Below are 19,663 nucleotides of genomic sequence, written 5' to 3'. Positions count from 1 at the left end.
TCCTCCTGCTCTCCTTGCATTTTTTAAGGTTTATTTATTTTTGAGAGAGAGAGAGAGAGAGAGAGAGAAAGCATAGAGTGGGGAGGGGCAGAGAGATAGGAAGAGAAAGAGTCCCAAGCAGGCTTCATGCTGTCAGTGCCAAGTCTGTCGCAGGGCTCAGTCCCACCAACTGCGAGACCAGGACCTGAGCCGAAAACAAGAGTCGGTTGCTTAACTGAATGAGCCACCCAGGCACCTTGATGCTCTCATATTTATTTATTTATTTATTTATTTATTTATTTTTTAATGTTTATTTTTGAGACAGAACATGAGTGGGGGAGGGGCAGAGAGAGAGGGAGAGAGAGGGAGACACAGAATCACAAGCAGGCTCCAGGCTCTGAGCCATCAGCACACAGCCCAGTATGGGGCTCGAACCCAAGAAATTCGAGATGGTGACCTGAGCGGAAGTTGGACACTCAACCAACTGAGCCACCCAGGCACCCCCTGATGCTCTCCTGTATCTTATTACTCCTCCTTTCTACCCTTTTGGGCTGAATGTTTAGGTTTTCTTAATAGCGAAAACCTATTAATACTATACATTTTCTTGGGTTATAGTTTGACCATGTCTCTTAGGGAATGTTTACATTATTTCAATTTTCTAATTATTTTCAGAAATGTAATTTCATTTTTCTCTGAGAATTATTTTGAATAGGGGACCTCATATTTAGTTGGGCTTTTTGTTGTCGTTGTGTTTTTGCTTCTTTTTCATGTTAGAGAGAAAGAGAATCTTAAGCAGGCTCCACGCTCAGCACAGAACCCAACATTGGGCTCAATCCACAACCCTGGGTTCATGACCTGAGCCAAAATCCACATGCTCAACCAACTGAGGCGCCCCACTTTGATTTTGCTTTTAATGTTGAAGGGGTTGTATGATACTTTACTTTTTTTTTTTTTTCTAACTACACACACTTGGCCCTTCTTTAATAGGAAGAGTACAGTAGCATTGGACTACCCCAGCAAAAGGAGAGAGGTAAAGTTGGAAGCCAGTGTGAACAGGGCCGAGTAATCACTTGGGAGTTGGATAAGAGGAGGCAGCAGATAGAATGCAAGAAGTATTTTATCAGGAAAAGAGAGAACATTAGGAGGAATGGCCAACTAATCTTTGACAAAGCAGGGAAGAATATCCAGTGGAAAAAAGACCACTCTCTTCAAGCAAATGGTTGGGAAAATTGGACAGCACCATACCTAAAAATCAAAAGGACAGAAGACCTAAACATAAGACAGGAAGCCATCAAAATAAAATGGGCAACAACCTCTTTGACCTCAAATGCAGCAACTTCTTACTTGATGGGTCTCCAGAGGCAAGGGAAACAAAAGCAAAAATGATCCATTGGGACCTCATCAAGATAAAAACCTTCTGCACAGCAGAGGAAACACTCAGCAAAAGTAAAAGGCAACCAACAAAATGGAAGAAGATATTTGCAAATGACATATCAGATAAAGGGTTAGTATCCAAAATCTATAAAGACTATATCAAACTAAACACCCCCCCCCAAAAAAAAAAACAAATCCAGTGAATAAATGGGCAAAAGACATGAACAGACACTTTTCCAAAGAGGACATCCAGATGGCAAACAGACACATGAAAAGATGCTCAACATCACTCATCATCAGGGAAATACAAATCAAAACCACAATGAGAGGGATGCCTGGGTGTCTCAGTCGGTTAAGCATCCATCTTCAGCTCAGGTTATGATATCAGGGTCCGTGAGTTCAAGCCTGGCATCCAGCTCTGTGCTGACAGCTCAGAGCCTGGAGCCTGTTTCTGATTCTGTCTCTCTGCCCCTCCCCTGCTCACACTCTGTCTCTCTCTCTCTCAAAATAAATAAACATTAAAAAAAACCAAAATACCACCCCACACCTGTCAGAATGACTTAAATTAACGACTCAGGCAACAACAGATGTTGGTGAGGATGTGCCGAAAGAGGATCTCTTTTGCACTGCTGGTGGGAATGCAAACTGGTGCAGCCACTCTGGAAAACAGTATGGATGTTCCTCAAAAAATTAAAAATAGAACTACCCTGTGACCCAGCAATTGCACTACCAGGTATCTGCCCAAAAGGATATGAAAATGCTGATTCAAAGAGGCACATATACCCCAATGTTTATAGCAGCGCTATTGACAATAGCCAAAGTATGGAAAGAACCCAGATGTCCATCGACTAATGAACGGATAAAGAAGATTTGGTATCTATGTACAATGGAATGTTACTCAGTGATCATAAAGAATGACATCTTCCCATCTACAACCACATGGATGGAACTAGAGGGTATTATGCTAAGCAAAATTAGAGAAAGACAAATATACGATTTCACTCGTGTGAAATTTAAGATAAAAAACAGATGAACATAAGGGAAGGGAAGCAAAATTAATATAAAAACAGGGAGACAAACCATAAGAGACTCTTATTAAATACAGAAAACAAACTGAGGGTTGCTGGTGAGGTGTTAGGTGGGGGAAAGGGCTAAAGGGGTGAGGGGCATTAAGGAGGACACTTGTTGGGCTGAGCACTGGGTGGTATATGTAATTGATGAATCACTAAATTCTATTCCTGAAATTATTATTACACTATGTTAACTTGGATTTAATTCTTTTAATGTAAAAAATATATAAGGAATATGAGGCACCAATTCAGAGTTTCATTGTTTTTAACTTGAGCATCTTTAAAAACCATCTCACACTATACACAAAAATAAAATGGATTAAAGAGTTAACCAGAAAACTCCTAGAAGAAAACATGTGCAATATTTTCTCTGACATCAGCCCTAGCAGCATTTTTCTAGACGTGTCTCCTCAGGCAAGAGAAACGGAAGCAAAAATAGGCTGAGACTATGCCAAAATAAAAAGCCTTTGCACTGTGAAGGAAACCACCAACAAGACAAAAAGGCAATCTGCAAAATGGGGGAAGATGTTTGGAAATGATATATCTGATAAGGGACTAATATCCAAAATATATAAACAACACCAGAAACAAATAATCCTATTGAGAAACAGGCAGAGGACCTGCATACACATTTTTCCAAAGACGTTATACAGATGGCCAACAGACAAATGAAAAGATGACGGGAGCCTAGGTGGGTCAGTCGGTTAAGTGTCCGACCGGCTCAGGTCATGATCTCACGGTTAGTGGGTTCGAACCCCGCGTCGGGCTCTGTGCCGACAGCTCAGAGCCTGGACCCTGCTTTGGATTCTGTGTCTCTCTCTCGCTCTCCTCCTCCCCAACTCACGCTCTCTCTCTCTCAAAAATAAACATTAAAAAAAATTTAAATAAAAGAAAAGGTGAACATCACTGATCATCCGAAATGGAAATCAAACCACAGGGAGATATCACCTACGCTTGTCAGAATGGCTAAAGTCAAAAACACAAACAAGTGTTGTCAGGGATGTGGAGGAAAAGGAGCCCTTGTACCCTGGTGGTGGGAATGCCAACTGGTGCAGCCACTCTGGAGAATAGGATGGAGGGCTCTCAAAACATTGAAATTACCATATGATCCAGGAGTTCCGCTACTGGGTATGTATCCAAAGAAAATGAAAACACTACTTTGAAAAAACATACACACTATGTTTATCGCAGCAGTATTTACAATAGCCAACATAGGAAAGCAACCCAAATGTCCATCCATAGGTGAATGCATAAAGCTGTGTTCGTATAAATGTTTATACACAAGTATGTATGTATATACACATATTTATACACATATATACATGCAGTGGAATATTAGTCGGCCGTAAAAAAAATGAGATCTTGCCATTTACAACAACGTGGATGACTGTGAGGGTAGACTGTTAAGCAAAATCAGAGAGACAAATACAATTTGATTTTACTCACATGTGGAATTTAAGAAACAAATGAGTAAGGACAAACTCTTGAATACAAAGAATTGGTCGTTGCCAGAAAGGCAAGTGGGCGGATGGGTGAAAGTTTAAAAAGTGGGTTCAAGGGTACACTCATCCTCATGAGCACAGAGTAATGTATACGATTATTGAATCATATTGTACACCTGAAGCTAATACTGTGGTAATTATACTTCAGTTTAAGAAAAAGGTGCATGAGACTCTCGCGAGAGAACTCAACCGTAGAAGGATGTAGTCAGCAGCATCAGGCTCGAGATGTGGACGTGCAGGGCCCATGTGGAGGAACCACCGTCCTGGCAGACTGATGCAACTTGGTAAGATCCTGCTTTTAAAAGGCCACTCCAGGGCTGCCTGGGAGGCTCAGGTCATGATCTCACTGTTCTGGAGTTCGAGCCCCCATCGGGCTCTGTGCTGACAGCTAAGAGCCTGGAGCTGCTTCGGATTCTGTGTCTCCCTCTCTCTCCGCCCCTCCTCCGCTCGCTCGTTCTCTCTCAAATAAACATTTAAAAATAAATAAAAGTCAACTCCAAGAGAAGTAACGTCACCCAGATGGTGACATAGGTCATTCCCCGACTTCACTCCCCTTCCAAAAGAAGAACCACCAACTATTCATGGACAAGACTCTGCTGAGAGAACCCTCAAATACAGGGGTGAAGCTGAAGCACCCCTGCACCACAAAGAGCAAAACAGCCCTGGAAGGGTAAGAGGGATGGCTACATGTCGACCACACTCCACCCCCAGCCCCCGCCCTGGAGGCTGGCACAGCGTCAAACTGAGAGGGCTCCCCTGAGCCTGGGCTTCCTCCAGTGGGAAAAGAGAGTCCAGGGTAGGCATCCAACTCCCCCAACACTGTGGGTCATTTCTTGGGGACCCCTGCTCCAGTCTCACCCCATGGAATTGCTAGGGAATCGGGGTGGCGGGGGCGGGGGGCGGTGGGAGGATTTGATTGTGACAGAAGGATGAGGGGCTTGAAACAGCACTGAGATCTTGGCAGACAGTCCCTACCCACACACCTGAGTGGTCGTCCCCAGACAGCGTCTTTGCCCCCCTACAGAACCAAGTCGACGGTGAAGTCTGACGGGGAAACTCCGTGGGATACAGGTCAGCCTGATTCATGTTCTCAAATGAAGAGCTGCGCCAGCCCTGGAGCCTGGTCGGCCCCCGGCCCAGGCAGGGGAGCGGAGTCAGAGCCTCCCTTGCAGCAACCGCCCCCATCTGACCAGGAAGGCAAGGACACCTGCCTTCCTGCTGGCACAGGCCAGCAACACTCAAGCAGAAAGTACGGCAGGCAGAGCCACGTACGGAGGGTTCCACCGCTCTGCCCGAGCAGAGGAGCTGATCACAGCCCCACCCAGGGCCTGAGTAAAGCTCCCAGCCCTGCGCAGCCAGAAAGCCTGGCCAGAACACCTGGAAAGCCGCGTAGCCCAGCCACACTTGAGCAGACTCTGAGCAGGGCAGGGAGTCTGCAGAGCTAATCCAGGGAACGTGGGAGCACGGGTTGGCTTGAGCCGAGATCACGAGAGAATAGCCTTGCCCGCCTTGGGGCAGTTTTCCCTCTCCACTCAACCGAGGAAACTAATTGATAACACTGCTTCCTCCCACCCCCACTCCACCTCATTGCTGGACCCAGTCTTTAGCCCATCCAGCAGATCTGCAATTGAACAGAGAGCGCAGCCTAAGACTTTCCATGTCTACAGAGAAAAACGAGTAAACTGCCTGGCCAGGAAATTCACTGTACGTGCTTGCCTGATTCAGGTACCCAAACAACAAGCCAATGCAGACCCTGGGCCCTGTCCTGCTTCCCCGCCAGGGTAGGGAAGCTAATTCATAGCTCCGCCTACAGCTGAGTATACTCCCCAATCCCAACCAGCTGGTAAGCCTGACCAGAACACCCAGACAACCGGAAAGCCTATCCTATAGCCTCACTTGGCCAGGGAACCACGCCACCAGTCCTGCCCAAAATTGTTCTGTCAGTTCTCACTCACCCTCCCCCCAGCCTACCTCAGAGCTCGGGCACTGGCCTTACCATAAAACAGACCCGATAACAAGCCCACCTGCCCGGAAAGTACCAGCAGACACATCCCGACGCCCAAACTGAGCTGATGGGGGAGCCACTGTCCGCTAACGCGAACCTGTGGAGTCTGAAAGAGGAAACCGCTTGCTCAAATGCACAGATACCAAAGTAAGGAATCAAGGATCGTGAAAAATCGGGTAAATAAGACACCACCAAAGGGTGGTAGAGCTAATTAGATCTAATAAAGCTCTGATAGCTGACCCTAAAGAAATGGAGATCCATGAACTGTTGAAGCATTCAGAACGATCCTCTTGAAGAAGTTCAGTGAACTACAAAGAATGCACAACTACACAAAATTGAGAAAACAGTGAAAGAACAAAACAAGTCCAACAAAGAAGCCATCAAAACACACAAAACCAGAAATCCTAGAGCTGAAAACTACAACTGAAGAATTCATTAGTGAGCTTTATTTTTTATTACTATTTGTTAATGTTCATTTTTGAGAGAGAGTGTGAGCAGAGGAGGGGCAGAGAGACAGGGAGACAGAGGATCTGAAGCGGGCTCCACGCTGACAGCAGCAAGTCTCATGTGAAGCTTAAACCCATGAACTGTGAAATCATGACCTGAGTCGAAGTTGGACACTCAACCGACCGAGCCACTAAAGTGTCCCTATTACTATTTTTTTAATAGTAGGCTTTGAAAGCAGACTTGATCATGCAGAAAAATCAGTGACCCAGAAGACAGGGCATTTGAAGTTAGAAGAGCAAACAGAAAAAGAGGTGAAGAAAGATGATGGGACTTATGGGTCACAAAAGAAACAGTATTTCCATTATGGGGATTCCAGGAAGAGAAGAGAAAGGGGTAGAAAGTGGATTTAAAGCAATAAATAATGGCTGGAAACTTCCCAAACCTAAGGAGAGAAAAGGACCAAAGACTCCAAATAGGTTTAGCCCCCATGGGGCTACTCTGATGTACACTATAATCATCAGAAGTCAAAGAATTTTGAGAGCAAGGGTGAAGTTACAGATAAGGGATCCCCTGTATGACAAGTGGCTGATTTTTCAACAGAAACTTTTCAGGTCACGAGGAAATGGAATGAACTATTCAAATACGGAAACAAAAAATGGTCAGCCAAGAATTCTACCCAGCAGAGTTGTCCTTCAGAAATGAAGGAGAGGGACAGACTTTTCTGGGCAAACAAAAGCTGAGGGAGTTCATCACCACTAAGCCTACCTTATAGGAAATGCTAAGGATGGGAACGCAAGCTGATGCAGCCACTCTGGAAAACAGCATGGATGTTCCTCAAAAAACTAAAAATAGAACTACCCTATGACCCAGCAAGTGCACTACCAGTTATTTGCCCAAAGGATATGAAAATGCTGATGCAAAGGGCACATAAACCCCAATGTTTATAGCAGCACTATTGACAATAACCAAAGTATGGAAAGAGCCCAAATGTCCATCGATGGTTGAATGGATAAAGAAGATTTGGTATACATGTACAATGGAGTATTACTCGGCAGCCAAAAAGAATGAAATCTTGCCATTTGCTACACTATGTGGATGAAACTGGAGGGTATCATGCTAAGTGAAATTAGAGAAAAACAAAAATCCTATGACTTCACTCATATGAGGACTCTAGGAGACAAAACAGATGAACCTAAGGGAAGGGCAACAAAAATAATATAAAAACAGGGAGGGGGACAAAACAGAAGAGACTCATAAATATGGAGAACAATCTGAGGGTTACTGGAGGGGAGATGGGCTAAATGGGGAAGGGGCACTAAGAAATCTCCTGAAATCATTGTTGCACTAGATGCTAATTTGGATGTAAACTTTTTTTTAAAAATGCTAAGGAGAGTGCTTTGAGTGGAAATTCAATGACACTAATTTACATCATAAAAACAAGAAGGTGGTGGTAAACCCACTGCTAATGGTGAACAATTCTGTAATATGGTAATGATGGTGCATAATTCACTGAAACTCTAGCTCAAAAGTTTAAAAACATAATAAAAATAACCATAATTACAATAACATGTTATTAGTTACACAATATTAAAAATATGTAAATGGTAAGTCACATCAGTAACTTAAAATGTGAGGGGGAGAAGAAGTAAAAGTGTAAAGTTTAGGAACTCTAATGAAGTGATCAGTTTAAAATAGGGTGTTATAATTTAAAGACATTTTATGTGAGCCTTATAGTAACCACAAGGGGAAAATCCATAGTAATAACACAGAAGAATGTGATTTTAAAAAGAGCATACTGGGAGGCGCCTGGGTGGCCAGTTGTTTAAGCATCTGAATTTGGGTCAGGTCATGAGCTCGTGGTTCATGAGTTCGAGCCTGGCATCAGGCTCTGTGCTGACAACTCGGATCCTGGAGCCTGCTTTAGATTCTGTGTCTCCCTCTCTTTCTGCCCCTCCCCTGCTCGCACTCTGTCTCTCAAAAAAAATGAACATTAAAAAAAATTTTTTTAAGAGTGTACTAATACCAAAGACATAAAAACATGAAAAAGGCACAGCAGGATAAAAAAACAAGGAACAGCAGTTCTTTGAAACAATCAGAAAACAATTAGCAAAAGAGCAGGAAGTCCTTACCTATCAATAATTAAGGGTAAATAGATTAAATTCTCCAATCAAAAGCACAGAATAGCTAAATGGATAAAAAGACACAATCCAACGATAAGTTGCCTGTAAGAACTCACTTTACCCTTAAAGACACACACACAGACTGAGAGTGAAGGCGTAGAAAAGATAGTTCAAGCAAATGGTAACAACACCACCAAAAAGACAGGTAACAGACTCAAATATAAAAATGGCGGGGCGCCTGGGTGGCCAGTCGGTTAAGCATCCGACTTCGGCTCAGGTCACAATCTCACGGTCCATGAGTTCAAGCCCCGCGTCGGGCTCTGGGCTGACGGCTCAGAGCCTGGAGCCTGCTTCCAATTCTGTGTCTCCCTCTCTCTCTGCCCCTCCCCCGTTCATGCTCTGTCTCTCTCTGTCTCAAAAATAAATAAAAACGTTAAAAAAAAATTTAAAAATGGTAACAAGATGAGTGCCTGGATAGTTCAGTTGGTTAAGTGTCCAACTCCTGATTTCAGCTCAGGTCATGATCTCATGGTTGGTGAGTTTGAGCTCCAAGTCAGGCTCTGCGTGGACAGTGCGGAGCCTGCTTGAGATTGACCGTCTCCCTTTCTTTGTTTGCCCTTCCCCTGCTTGCACTGTTTCTCTCCCTCTCTCTCTCAAAATAAAAAAATAAACTTTAAAAAATTAAAATAAAAATGGTAAAAAGGGACAGGGAAGGTCATTATATAATGATAAAGTTGTCAATCCATCAAGAAGACATAATAATTGTATTTACACTCCCAACTTCAGAGCGCCTAAATAAAACAAAAACAGAGCAAAAAGAAGAAATACGCAATACAAAAATAGTTGGAGACTTTAATACCTCACTCTCAACAGTGGATAGATGATCCACACAGATAATCAATAATCCAGACAGCAAATTTGATCAACACTACAGACCATATTGGACCTAACAGATATTTATAGAACATTCTGATAGTAGCAGAATAAACATTCTTCTTAAGCACACATGGAACATTTTCTAGCATAGACCATATGTTAGGCCACAAAACAAGTCCTAGCAAATTCAAGAAGATTAAAATCATACCAAGTATCTTCTCTGATCACAGTGATATGAAACTAGGAATCAGTAACAGGAGGAATACTAGAAATTCACAAACACATGGAAATTAACACTCTCCTGAACAACCGATGGATCAAAAAATCAAAGGGGAAATTTTAAAGTATCTTGAGATAGATGAAAATAGAAACACAATATACCAAAACTTACAGGATGCGGCAAAAGGAGTTCTAAGAAAGAAGTTCATAGCAATAAACACCTACATTAAAAAACAATAAAGAATTCAAATAAACTAACTGAACTAAGAGTTGGTTCTTTGAAAAAATAAAATTGACAAATCTTTAGCTAGACTAACCAAGGAAAAAAGAGGAACCAAATCAACAAAATTATAAATGAAAACAAACATTACAACTAATACCACAGAAATATAAGGATCATAAGAGGCTACTATGAATAATTATACACCAACAAATTGGACAAACTAGAAGAAATTGAGGAATTCTTAGGCACATACAACCTACCAACACCAAATTCAAGAAGAAATAGAAAATCTGAACAGACCAATTACCAGTAAGGTTGATTAGTAACCAAAAATCTCCCAGCAAAGAAAAGCCCAGGACCAGATAGCTTCACTGTTGAACTTTGCCAAATATTTGAAAAACAATTAATGCCAATCCTTCTCAAACTCTTCCCAAAAACTGAAGAGGAGGGAACATCCCCAAGCTCATTTTACAGTCAGCCTTAAACTGATGCTGAAGCCAGAAAACGACACTACCAGAAAATTACAGGTCCGTATCCCTGATGAATATAAGCGCAAAAATATTCAATAAAATACTAGCACACTGAATTCAGCGCATTAAAAGCATCATTCACCATGGCCAGCTAGGATTTATCCCTGGGATGCAAGGATGGTTCAACATATGAAAAACATATGAAAAAAACATGAAAATGTGATACATCACATTGATAGAATGAAAGAAAAAAAATTATCTGACCATCTCAGTAAACACAGAAAGAGCATTTGACAAAATTCTACATCCATTCATGATAAAAACTCTTAATGGTTATTTACTTTTGAGAGAGAGGCAGAGAGACAGAGTACAAGCGGGGAGGGACAGAGAGAGGGGGAGACAAGGAATCCGAAGCAGGCTCCAGGCTCTGAGCTGTGAACACAGAGCCCAACGCAGGTTTTGAACTCATGAACCATGAGATCGTGACCTGAGCTGAAGTCAGACACTTAACGGAGCCACCCATGCACCCCCATGATAAAAACTCTGAACAATTAGATACAGAAGGAATGAACCTCAACATATATTACAAGCCATCAGTTAACGTCATAATCAAGGGTCAAAGATTGAAAACTTTTCCTCTAAGATCAGGAACAAGAGAAGGATGCCCACTCTCACCATTTTTATTCAACATAATACTGAAAGGTACTAGCCAGAGCAATTAGGCAAGAAAAAGAATTTTGAAGTATCATGATACAAAAGGAAGAGGTAAAATTGTCTCTATTTACAGATGATATGATTTTATACATAGAAAATCCTAAATACTCTACCAAAAAACTGATAGGTCTCATCAATGAATCCAGTAAAGTAGCAGGATATAAAATTAACATACAAAAATCAATAGGGTTGCTATACACTAACAATGAATTGTCAGGAAAAGAAAGAAAATGATCCCATTTACAATACCATCAAAAACAATAAAATACTTAGGAATAAATTTAGCCAAGAGGTCAAAAATCTCTGAGTACTTTGAGACTGGTGAAGGAAACTGAAGACAAAGATAAATGGAAATGTATCCCACATTCATGGATTGGAAAAATTAATACTGTTAAGATGTCAATACTACCAAAAGTCATCTATAGATTCAATGCAATCCCTACCAAGATTCCAATGGCATTTTTAACAGCAGTAGAAAAAAATTTAAATTTTTTAATGTTTATTATTTTGAGAGACAGAGCATGAGCGGGGGAGAGCAGAGAGAGACAGGGAGACAGAATCTGAAGCAGGCTTCAGGCTCCGAGCTGTCAGCACAGAGCCTGACATGAGGCTCAAACCCACGGACCATGATTAGCTCTAAAATGTATTTGGAACCACAAGAGATGCCAAAGCAATCCCAAGAAAGAAAAACTAAGCAGGAGGCATCATACTTCCTGATTTGAAGCTATGCTATACAGTATAGTAATCGTAATAGTATGGTACTGGCATATAAACAGACACATAGACCAATGGAAGAGAATCAAGAGCCCAGAAATAAAACAGTATGTAGAGTCAGTACTTGACAAGGAAGCCAAGAATGTTCAATGAAGAGAAGATAGTCTCTTCAATAAGTGGTGCTGGGAAAATTGGATATTTACATACAAAGAATGAAACTAAATTTTTAATTTTTTTTAACGTTTATTTATTTTTGAGACAGAGACAGAGCATGAGCAGGGGAGGGTCAGAGAGAGAGGGAGACACAGAATCCAAAACAGGCTCCAGGCTCTAAGCTGTCAGCCCAGAGCCCAATGCGGGGCTCGAACTCACGGACTGCAAGATCATGACCTGAGCCGAAGTCGGATACCCAACCGACTGAGCCACCCAGGTGCCCCATAAACTAAATTTTTAAAAATTATTTAAAAATTTAAATATAAGATTAGAAACCATAAAACTGCCAGAAGAAAACACAGGGAAAAAAGTTCCTTGACATGGGTCTTGGCAAGGACTTCTTGGATATGATGCCTAAAGTACAGGCAACATAATGAGAAATAGACCACTAGGATGACATCAAACTCAGCTAATGCACAAAATGAAAAGGCAACCTATGCAATAGGAAAAAAAAAATACTTGCAAACCATATATCTGATAAGGGCTTCGAATCCAAAATATATAAAGAACTCCTACAACTCAACAGAAAAAAAAAAAATAGACAAAGCATCTGAATAGACATATTTCCAAAGAAGATGTAGGAGTGGCCAACAGGTACATGAAAAAAGGCCCAACATTACTCATCATCAGGGAAATGCAAGTCAAAACCACAGTGAGAAGTCACCTCACACCTGTTAGAATGGCTAGCATCGAAGAGACCAGAGGTAACACATGCTGGCGAGGACGGGGAGAGAGCGGAACCCTTGTACACTGTTGGAGGGAATGTAAATTGGTACAATCACTGGGGAAAACCATACGGAGGGTCCTCATAAAATTCAAAACAGAAGTACCACATAACCCCACAATTCCGCTCCTGGGAATATAGCCAAAGGAAGACACTATGTGGAAGAGATGTCTGCACCCCCACGCTCACTGCGGCCTCATTTGCAATAGCCAAGACATGGAAACAACCAAAGTGTCCAGTGGAAAAACGGATAAAGAAGCTGTGGTAATAGACACAACGGAATTTTATTCATTCGTTAAAAAGGAGGAAACCCCGCCATTTGTAACAACCTGGATGGGCCTCGAGGGCATTATGCTCAGTGAAATAAGCCAGCCAGAGAGAAAGACAAATGCTGTATGCTCCTACTTACCCGTAGAATTAAAAACAAAACAAAAAACTCATCGAAAAAGAGACCAGACTTGTGGCTACCAGAGGCTGGGGATGGGGGTAAGGAGGACTGGATGAAGGTGGTCAAAAGGAGGTCAACTTCCGGTTGAAAGGTAAGTACTAAGATGTGATATACATCATGACAACTATAGTCAGCTCTGCCATATGATACAGAAGAAAACTGTTAAGAGAGTAGATCCCAAGAATTCTCATCACAAGGAAAAAAAAATTTTTTTTCTTTTTATCAGTTATCCACACGAGGTGACGGATGTTAACAAAACGTACTTTAGTGATCATTTTCCAATATATGTATGTCAAATCATTACACCGTACACCTGAAATTTTGGCAGCATCGTAAATCACATCTCAGTCACACTGGAAAAAAATACAAAGGCAAACAGAAAAAACTCAGCAAGATCAGGCCGTGAAAGTAAACTTTGTTAAGCGGGTGTCAGGATTGGAAGTGGCCCTGGCAGCCTAATTACATTCTAAAAAGACGCTTGTATGTTTTTATCAACTTTATATCATTTACGAGTGACAGTTTGCAAACATTAGAGTTCAATAATGAAACTACTCACCGTTTTGAGGTAAAAAAAAGGTTAGGCCTTTTCCTGGAGATTTAAAATTCAATTTGGAAATTCTTTCATCACTCAGAGACTTCCTGATCTTGGGCTTTTACATAAAAACAAAAAATCATAAAGCAAAATATGATTTCTGCATCATTGTGGACCCAAACTAATTTTCTGCATTATAAGTAATTAGAAAGTTATTAACAAAGCCATTCTTTTTAAACTAACAAAACTATTTCTGGAGCACTCGGGTGGCTCAGTAGGTTAAGCGTCCAACTCTCAGTTGCAGCTCAGGTCACCATCTCACGGTTTCATGAGTTTGAGCCCCATATTGGGCTGTGCACTGATGGTGCGGAACCTGCTTGGGATTCTCTCTCTCCTCTCTCTGCCCGCCCCCCCTCACGCTGTCCCTGTCTCTCTGAAAATAAACGAACTTAAAAAAAATAGACTATTTCTAATTTTAACCTGCATAAAACATTGCTACTTATACAATTAAGGAAATGAATAATAGATTTATTGTATCCATTAAAACGTTCTTCCTAAGAAACCAGACTTCAAAGTCTTCCCTGTGTCTGTTGGGAAGGGGTTTACAATGTACCGTTAACTGTACCTACATTCAGATATTGACAGTGTTAGTTACCATATATATATATATATATATATGCTGTTCACACCCACATGTCTGCCTCCACATAGATCTGGCCCTTGAACTCCAGACTTGTGTCTCCATCTGTGCCACTTGGACGTCTGCTCCAGCACCTTAAGCCAACGTGTCCAAAACCAGCGCCCTAATTTTGCCCCCAAACTCCTGTCCCCCGCCCCAGCCTTGTCCTTCACAGCAAACGGCAACCACATCTTCCAGTCCTTCAGGCCAAAAAGCTTTGAATCATTCTGTCTTTTGTCATCTCTCCCTCTCAGACTTCACAGCTTTCCACAGGCCTGCACATAATTCCAAGAGCTTCCTTACTGATTCGTCAACAGTGAAGACCCGGCGGGCCTACTGATCCTGTGCCCCAGGGCCCTCCCGTCCCGCTCAGAATGAAAGCTGGGTCCTCACGACGGCCAGTGCCCTCCTGGTCCAGCCTGCTGCCTCACTGAGCTTAAGTGCCCGGACCCCTCCCGTGCAGCTGCACTGGCTGCTATGCTTTCCTTTCAAAAACCCAAATATGCTTCCACCTTGGGGCCTCGCCCAGACCAGTCTTCCTCCCGATGATCACATGCTTTGCTTCCTCACTTCCTTGTTGCGTGCTCAAATGTCGCTTCATCAGAAGACCCGTCACCGCCTCTCCGTGTCACTCAATCTCCACCACATCGCTCACGCCTCATGTGAGGAAGTGTGGCACTGTGGTCCTGGGTGCGCATTCTGGAGGTGGACTGCCTTCATAAAGACCCCCAGCTGCACTCCCTACTGGTTCCGTGGCTGCGGGCAGGTTACCTAATCTTTCAGCACCGGGGCTCCCCCCCCAGAGATAGTAAGAGTCCCCAACGGGGTTTGGGAGTATTAATTGAGCTCAGACTGGGAAGTGAGCACACCTGGTATATACCCCAGGAGCCTTGGCCATAACTACCGCTCACTTGTCTCCCTCCACTTGCTGGAATGGCAAGTCTACAAGAGTTCAGGCTCTCGCTTCCCGGCAGATCACCAGTGCACAGAGAGTGCTCATCACACAGGAGGCACATGAAGCTTACTGATACTGCAAGCAGGTAACCGTTGTTATGAGGTTGGTTGTAAATATGAACCTCTGGGGGCGCCTGGGTGGCTCAGTCGGTTAAGCGTCCGACTTTGGCTCAGGTCATGATCCCACAGTTCGTGGGTTTCAGCCCCACATTGGGCTCTGTGCTGACAGCTCAGAGTTTGGAGCCTGCTTCAGATTCTGTGTCTCCCTGTCTCTCTGCTCCTCCCCTTTTCGCTCTCTCTCTCTCTCTCTGTCAAAAATAAACACGTAAAAGAAAACTAAGACAACAACAACAAACCTCTGATCTCCTCATTTTGCTGAGGTCAAGCATGGGTCCTAGCTTGCTTGAAGAGGACTTGGTGCTGCTGTCCTGCAGATCAGATTCCCTGCTTGTTCCTACACTTGAACTCCTGTGCTGGATGTTCTGAGCAAGGACAAACACGTAAGAGGATTTTTGGTTGCCGTGGAGACACGCACACGATTTTAACAGAGTATAGTTTACAGGTCAGCGACACCCACGTGTACTACTTGATGATTTTTGACATGTCTACCACCTGTGAAACGCTCCCCTCAGCCAACACAGTGCACATATCCCATCACCCCCAAGTGTCCTGTGCCCCTTAGGAATCCAACCCCCCTTCCCTCATTGTCACCGATCCGCTGTCCCTACGGATTACTTTGCACTTTCTAGAATCTTATGTAATTGGAATCACAACAGGATATACCTTTTTTTTGGTTTGGCTTCTTTCACCCAGCATAATTTTGATGCATCCTTGTTGTATCCTCTATCATGAGTTATTTCATCGCTGAGTTATACTCCATCGTGCAAACATAATAGGATTTAGCTTGTTGGACATTTGGAATGACTTACTGAAGACCAGAAGTGAACGTGATCAGATGGTTTCTGAGGACAATCCCTAGACCCGTGTTCGCACTCGTTTACTGGAGTGTGAGTGATGCCATCTATCAAATCATGGATGAAACTAAGGTGGATGTTTGTTTCCCTCAGAGCAGAGCCCCAGACTCAGACTGTGGCCCATGACAAGGCTCCCAGATGACCTGGAGATGCCATCAGTCATATCCTCAAGCCGGAGGAGGAGTATCTACTTGGTGGGATGAACTATGAGGTGGAGTGGAACATGAATGAAGCTCTTAGCACACGAGGAGTCCGAGATACATCAGGGGATTTCTGAGAAGTCACCCTTTACACGACAAACAATGATCTTGTACGTGTGGCTCTGAAGAGTTACCCAGCTGTCAGGTTCCACTGGCCCCCAAGATTCTCCCTGTGGGTCCAAATGAACGGCTCGAAAATCAGAAACCTTCTAAGCCTACTTGGCTTGACACCCCCACCCAAAACCAGTCTGTGTCAATCTGCCCCAGCCGCTGGACCCTTTGGTAGGTTGCTGGAGCTGCCCTGATCCGCTGAGGTCTTGCGGTCGAGTCTCCTGTCCAGCAGGCCTGACGTGTGAGCTGGCCCCATCCTCAGGGACCCACCTGGTATCTCGTGCACACTCAGGAGATATTTCTTAGCGACTTCACTCTGGGACAGGCTCTCCACTCTTGTAAATGCCAGACTGCATAACAACACACTGCGTAACAAAATACCTCAGGCGTTCTAAGCCTCCTGGTCTGCCCAGTGTTTTATTGGCCACGCTGACCTTCTTGTAGGACATCTCCACTAATGTGGCTAGGAGCCTACGCCCCTGGATCATGACCAGGGAACACGTTTTTCCCTAACTTAAAGAAAAAGGCAAGACACATTCTTTCAAAATGTGAAAGGGGGTTTTACGTCTTCTCTTCAGTCTTAACGTTATTTCCTGAAAGGTTACAAAAGCCCAAGATGGTTTTGATGGCACCTTAGCCATTCTGGAATGAAACCATTCCTCGCACTGTAGATTCTAAACTACTATTACCTGACGGGGGCTTCCGTGTTTGTTTGCAGGCAAGTCGTCATTCAGAAAATTCAAGTAGGATTTAGTCATTTGGTCAGTAACAGAGATGAGTGCAAAGCTTAAGAGAGCTTCAAAGAACTCCAGGAAGACCAGCTGAAATATAAGAACATACAAAGGGGCTCACTCATTCTGACCCACCCTGAGGTGGACCAGTGATCCATCTGGCTGTTGGCTTCTGTCTCCAGAGAAAGCCACTTCATTCAGCGCTCAAGTGTCGTGGGTGCACACCGAATGGAAATAAAAACTATGATATTTAAAAGGCTATGCATGGGATGCCTGGGTGGCTCAGTCAGTTAAGCATCCAACTTTGGCTCAGGTCATGATCTCATGGTTCGTGAATTCGAGCCCCGCATCGGGCTCTGTGCTGACAGCTCAGAGCCTGGAGCCTGCTTCGGATTCTGTGTCTCCCTCTCACTCTGTCCCTCCCCTGCTCGTGCTCTGTCTCATTCAAAAATAAATTAAATTTAAATTTAAAAGTAAAGACTGTGTGTTCTATTGGTAGACTTGTTAAGTCACTTTTCTATTAGAAACATTTTATTTTATATTCACTAATCGAGGACATTTTCTTTATTTTTTAACATTTATTCATTTTTGAGAGACAGAGCATAAGTGAGGGAGGGACAAGGACAGAGGGAGACACAGAATACCAAGCAGGCTCCAGGCTCCGAGCCGTCAGCACAGAGCCTGACGTGGGGCTTGAACCCATCGACTGTGAGGTCATCACCTGAGCCACAGTTGGATGCTCAACCGACTAAGCCGCCCTGGTGCCCCGAGGACAGTCATTTTCAAAAGGGTTTCCTTTTTTCTTGAACAAAAATTGAGGGAAGTGGCATCTGAGAACCGAAGTGACAAGGGCAGGTGTAACCCACTTGGCAGCCACACCCACCCCTGCTGTGTGTGCACCTAACACCCGGGCCTGCCCCCACCTGGGCAGCACCTGCCTGCGGGGACGACTTGCTTGGACTCTGATCGTCCACCAGTCATGTCTGCTGGTCCTGAACCCGGGGCCCTTTGAGTCTGACCCGGAACAGGTCCGCTCATTTGAACAGAGGCGCCAGGCTCAGCAGCAGTGCCCCCTAGGCCAAGAGTGTGCTGACACCCGCCCGAGGATGGGTCAAGCTGGTAAATGAGACATCTGCTTAGTTCAAGGGCTGGACACTTTTAGTCTCTTGTGCCCTAATTTGACTCTTCCTGTGACCCTCCCTACCTTGCCCCAGCTCACCACCTGCCAAATTCCCCAAGTGTCCTACCAACATGTCAACCCCCTATTTGCAGAGGCTCTACCATTTGCTGAGTTGCTGAACCTCACTCAGCTTCAGTCTCTTCACCTAGAAGACGGGGTCGATACCATATGCTTTGTCGCAAGGATCGGAGGAGATAATCGGCGTGAAGGGCCTGTCTCAAGTGCTGAATCATTAGTGGCTGGGATTTGTAGCTGCTATCTTTTTTTTTTTTTTTTAATGTTTGTTTACTTATTTTTCAGAGAGTGGTCACAAGTAGGGGAGGGGCAGAGAGAGAGACACACACAGAATCCAAAGCAGGCTCCAGGCTCCGAGCTGTCAGCACAGAGCCCGATGCGGGGCTCGAACTCACGAACTGCAAGTTCACGACTTGAGCCGAAGTCGGACGCTTAACTGACTGAGCCACCCAGGCACCCCTGTAACTATTAAGCAAAAGCACAGGCCAGCAGGTCCTTGCCCTACCCAGGCACCTACTGTCACCGGCCTTGAGGTGACACCAAACATCCACCTTGGAAGCAGGACCTACAAGAAGGGGTTTGCGTTCTTATTAGCTGTTCTGCTCATGCTACTCCCACATCTTTCCCAGCAGAGAGCAAACTCTGAAGACAACACCATGCCACCTGGCTGTTCCGTAAAACATCAGACGGATAAAATCTTGCCTTAGATTTGCAATCCTAGCCAACTCCGTGGGTCCTGGCTCATGCGTTTGCTTGTCAGTTTGTAGAAAACAGCCTAAAGATTTTGTTCAAGATGAAGTTTTTCTCACAGGTTGGATAAGATCCGAAGGCAACTCACAAGCATCACAAGGTAGAAGTAACACAGAGGCAGGTGAGAAGTTCACACAGCATTGACGCTGGAATGACAAAGCCCTCTGGGGACGCTGGGATGTGGTGAGTGTATTTTATACATAAGAGGACATGAATTTCAAGGAGTGGGGCAGGGGAGGCGAGAGGGAAGACTCTTTTGGGCTGAACTGTGTCTCCCAAAAAAAGAGTGGGGAGTCCTAACCCCCAAAACCTCAGAATGTGACCTTATTTGGTAATAATGCCTTTTTAAAATTTTTATTTTTATCAAAAAAAATTTATGTTTATTTTTGAGAGAGACAGAGTGCGAGCAGGGGAGGGGCAGAGAGAGAGGGAGACACAG

At 43.9% G+C, this 19,663-nt stretch overlaps 1 protein-coding gene across 4 annotated transcripts in view; it reads right to left on the bottom strand.

Moving 5' to 3' along the window:
• Nucleotides 1-19,663, bottom strand: part of RSPH10B (radial spoke head 10 homolog B) — a 60,826-nt gene that overhangs the window by 4,898 nt on the left and 36,265 nt on the right. For all 4 annotated transcript variants that reach the window (XM_042972130.1, XM_007081101.3, XM_042972131.1 and 1 more), the window contains 3 exons: nucleotides 17,238-17,369; nucleotides 15,620-15,745; nucleotides 13,655-13,748 (listed from right to left, as the gene is read on the bottom strand). In XM_042972130.1, the coding sequence (XP_042828064.1) occupies nucleotides 13,655-13,748; nucleotides 15,620-15,745; nucleotides 17,238-17,369 (352 nt within the window). The remainder of the gene's footprint in view (nucleotides 1-13,654; nucleotides 13,749-15,619; nucleotides 15,746-17,237; nucleotides 17,370-19,663) is intronic.

Source organism: Panthera tigris, chromosome E3 (assembly GCF_018350195.1).
Source record: "Panthera tigris isolate Pti1 chromosome E3, P.tigris_Pti1_mat1.1, whole genome shotgun sequence".
NCBI lineage: Eukaryota > Metazoa > Chordata > Mammalia > Carnivora > Felidae > Panthera > Panthera tigris.
This window is presented reverse-complemented; position numbering and strand designations above follow the sequence as displayed.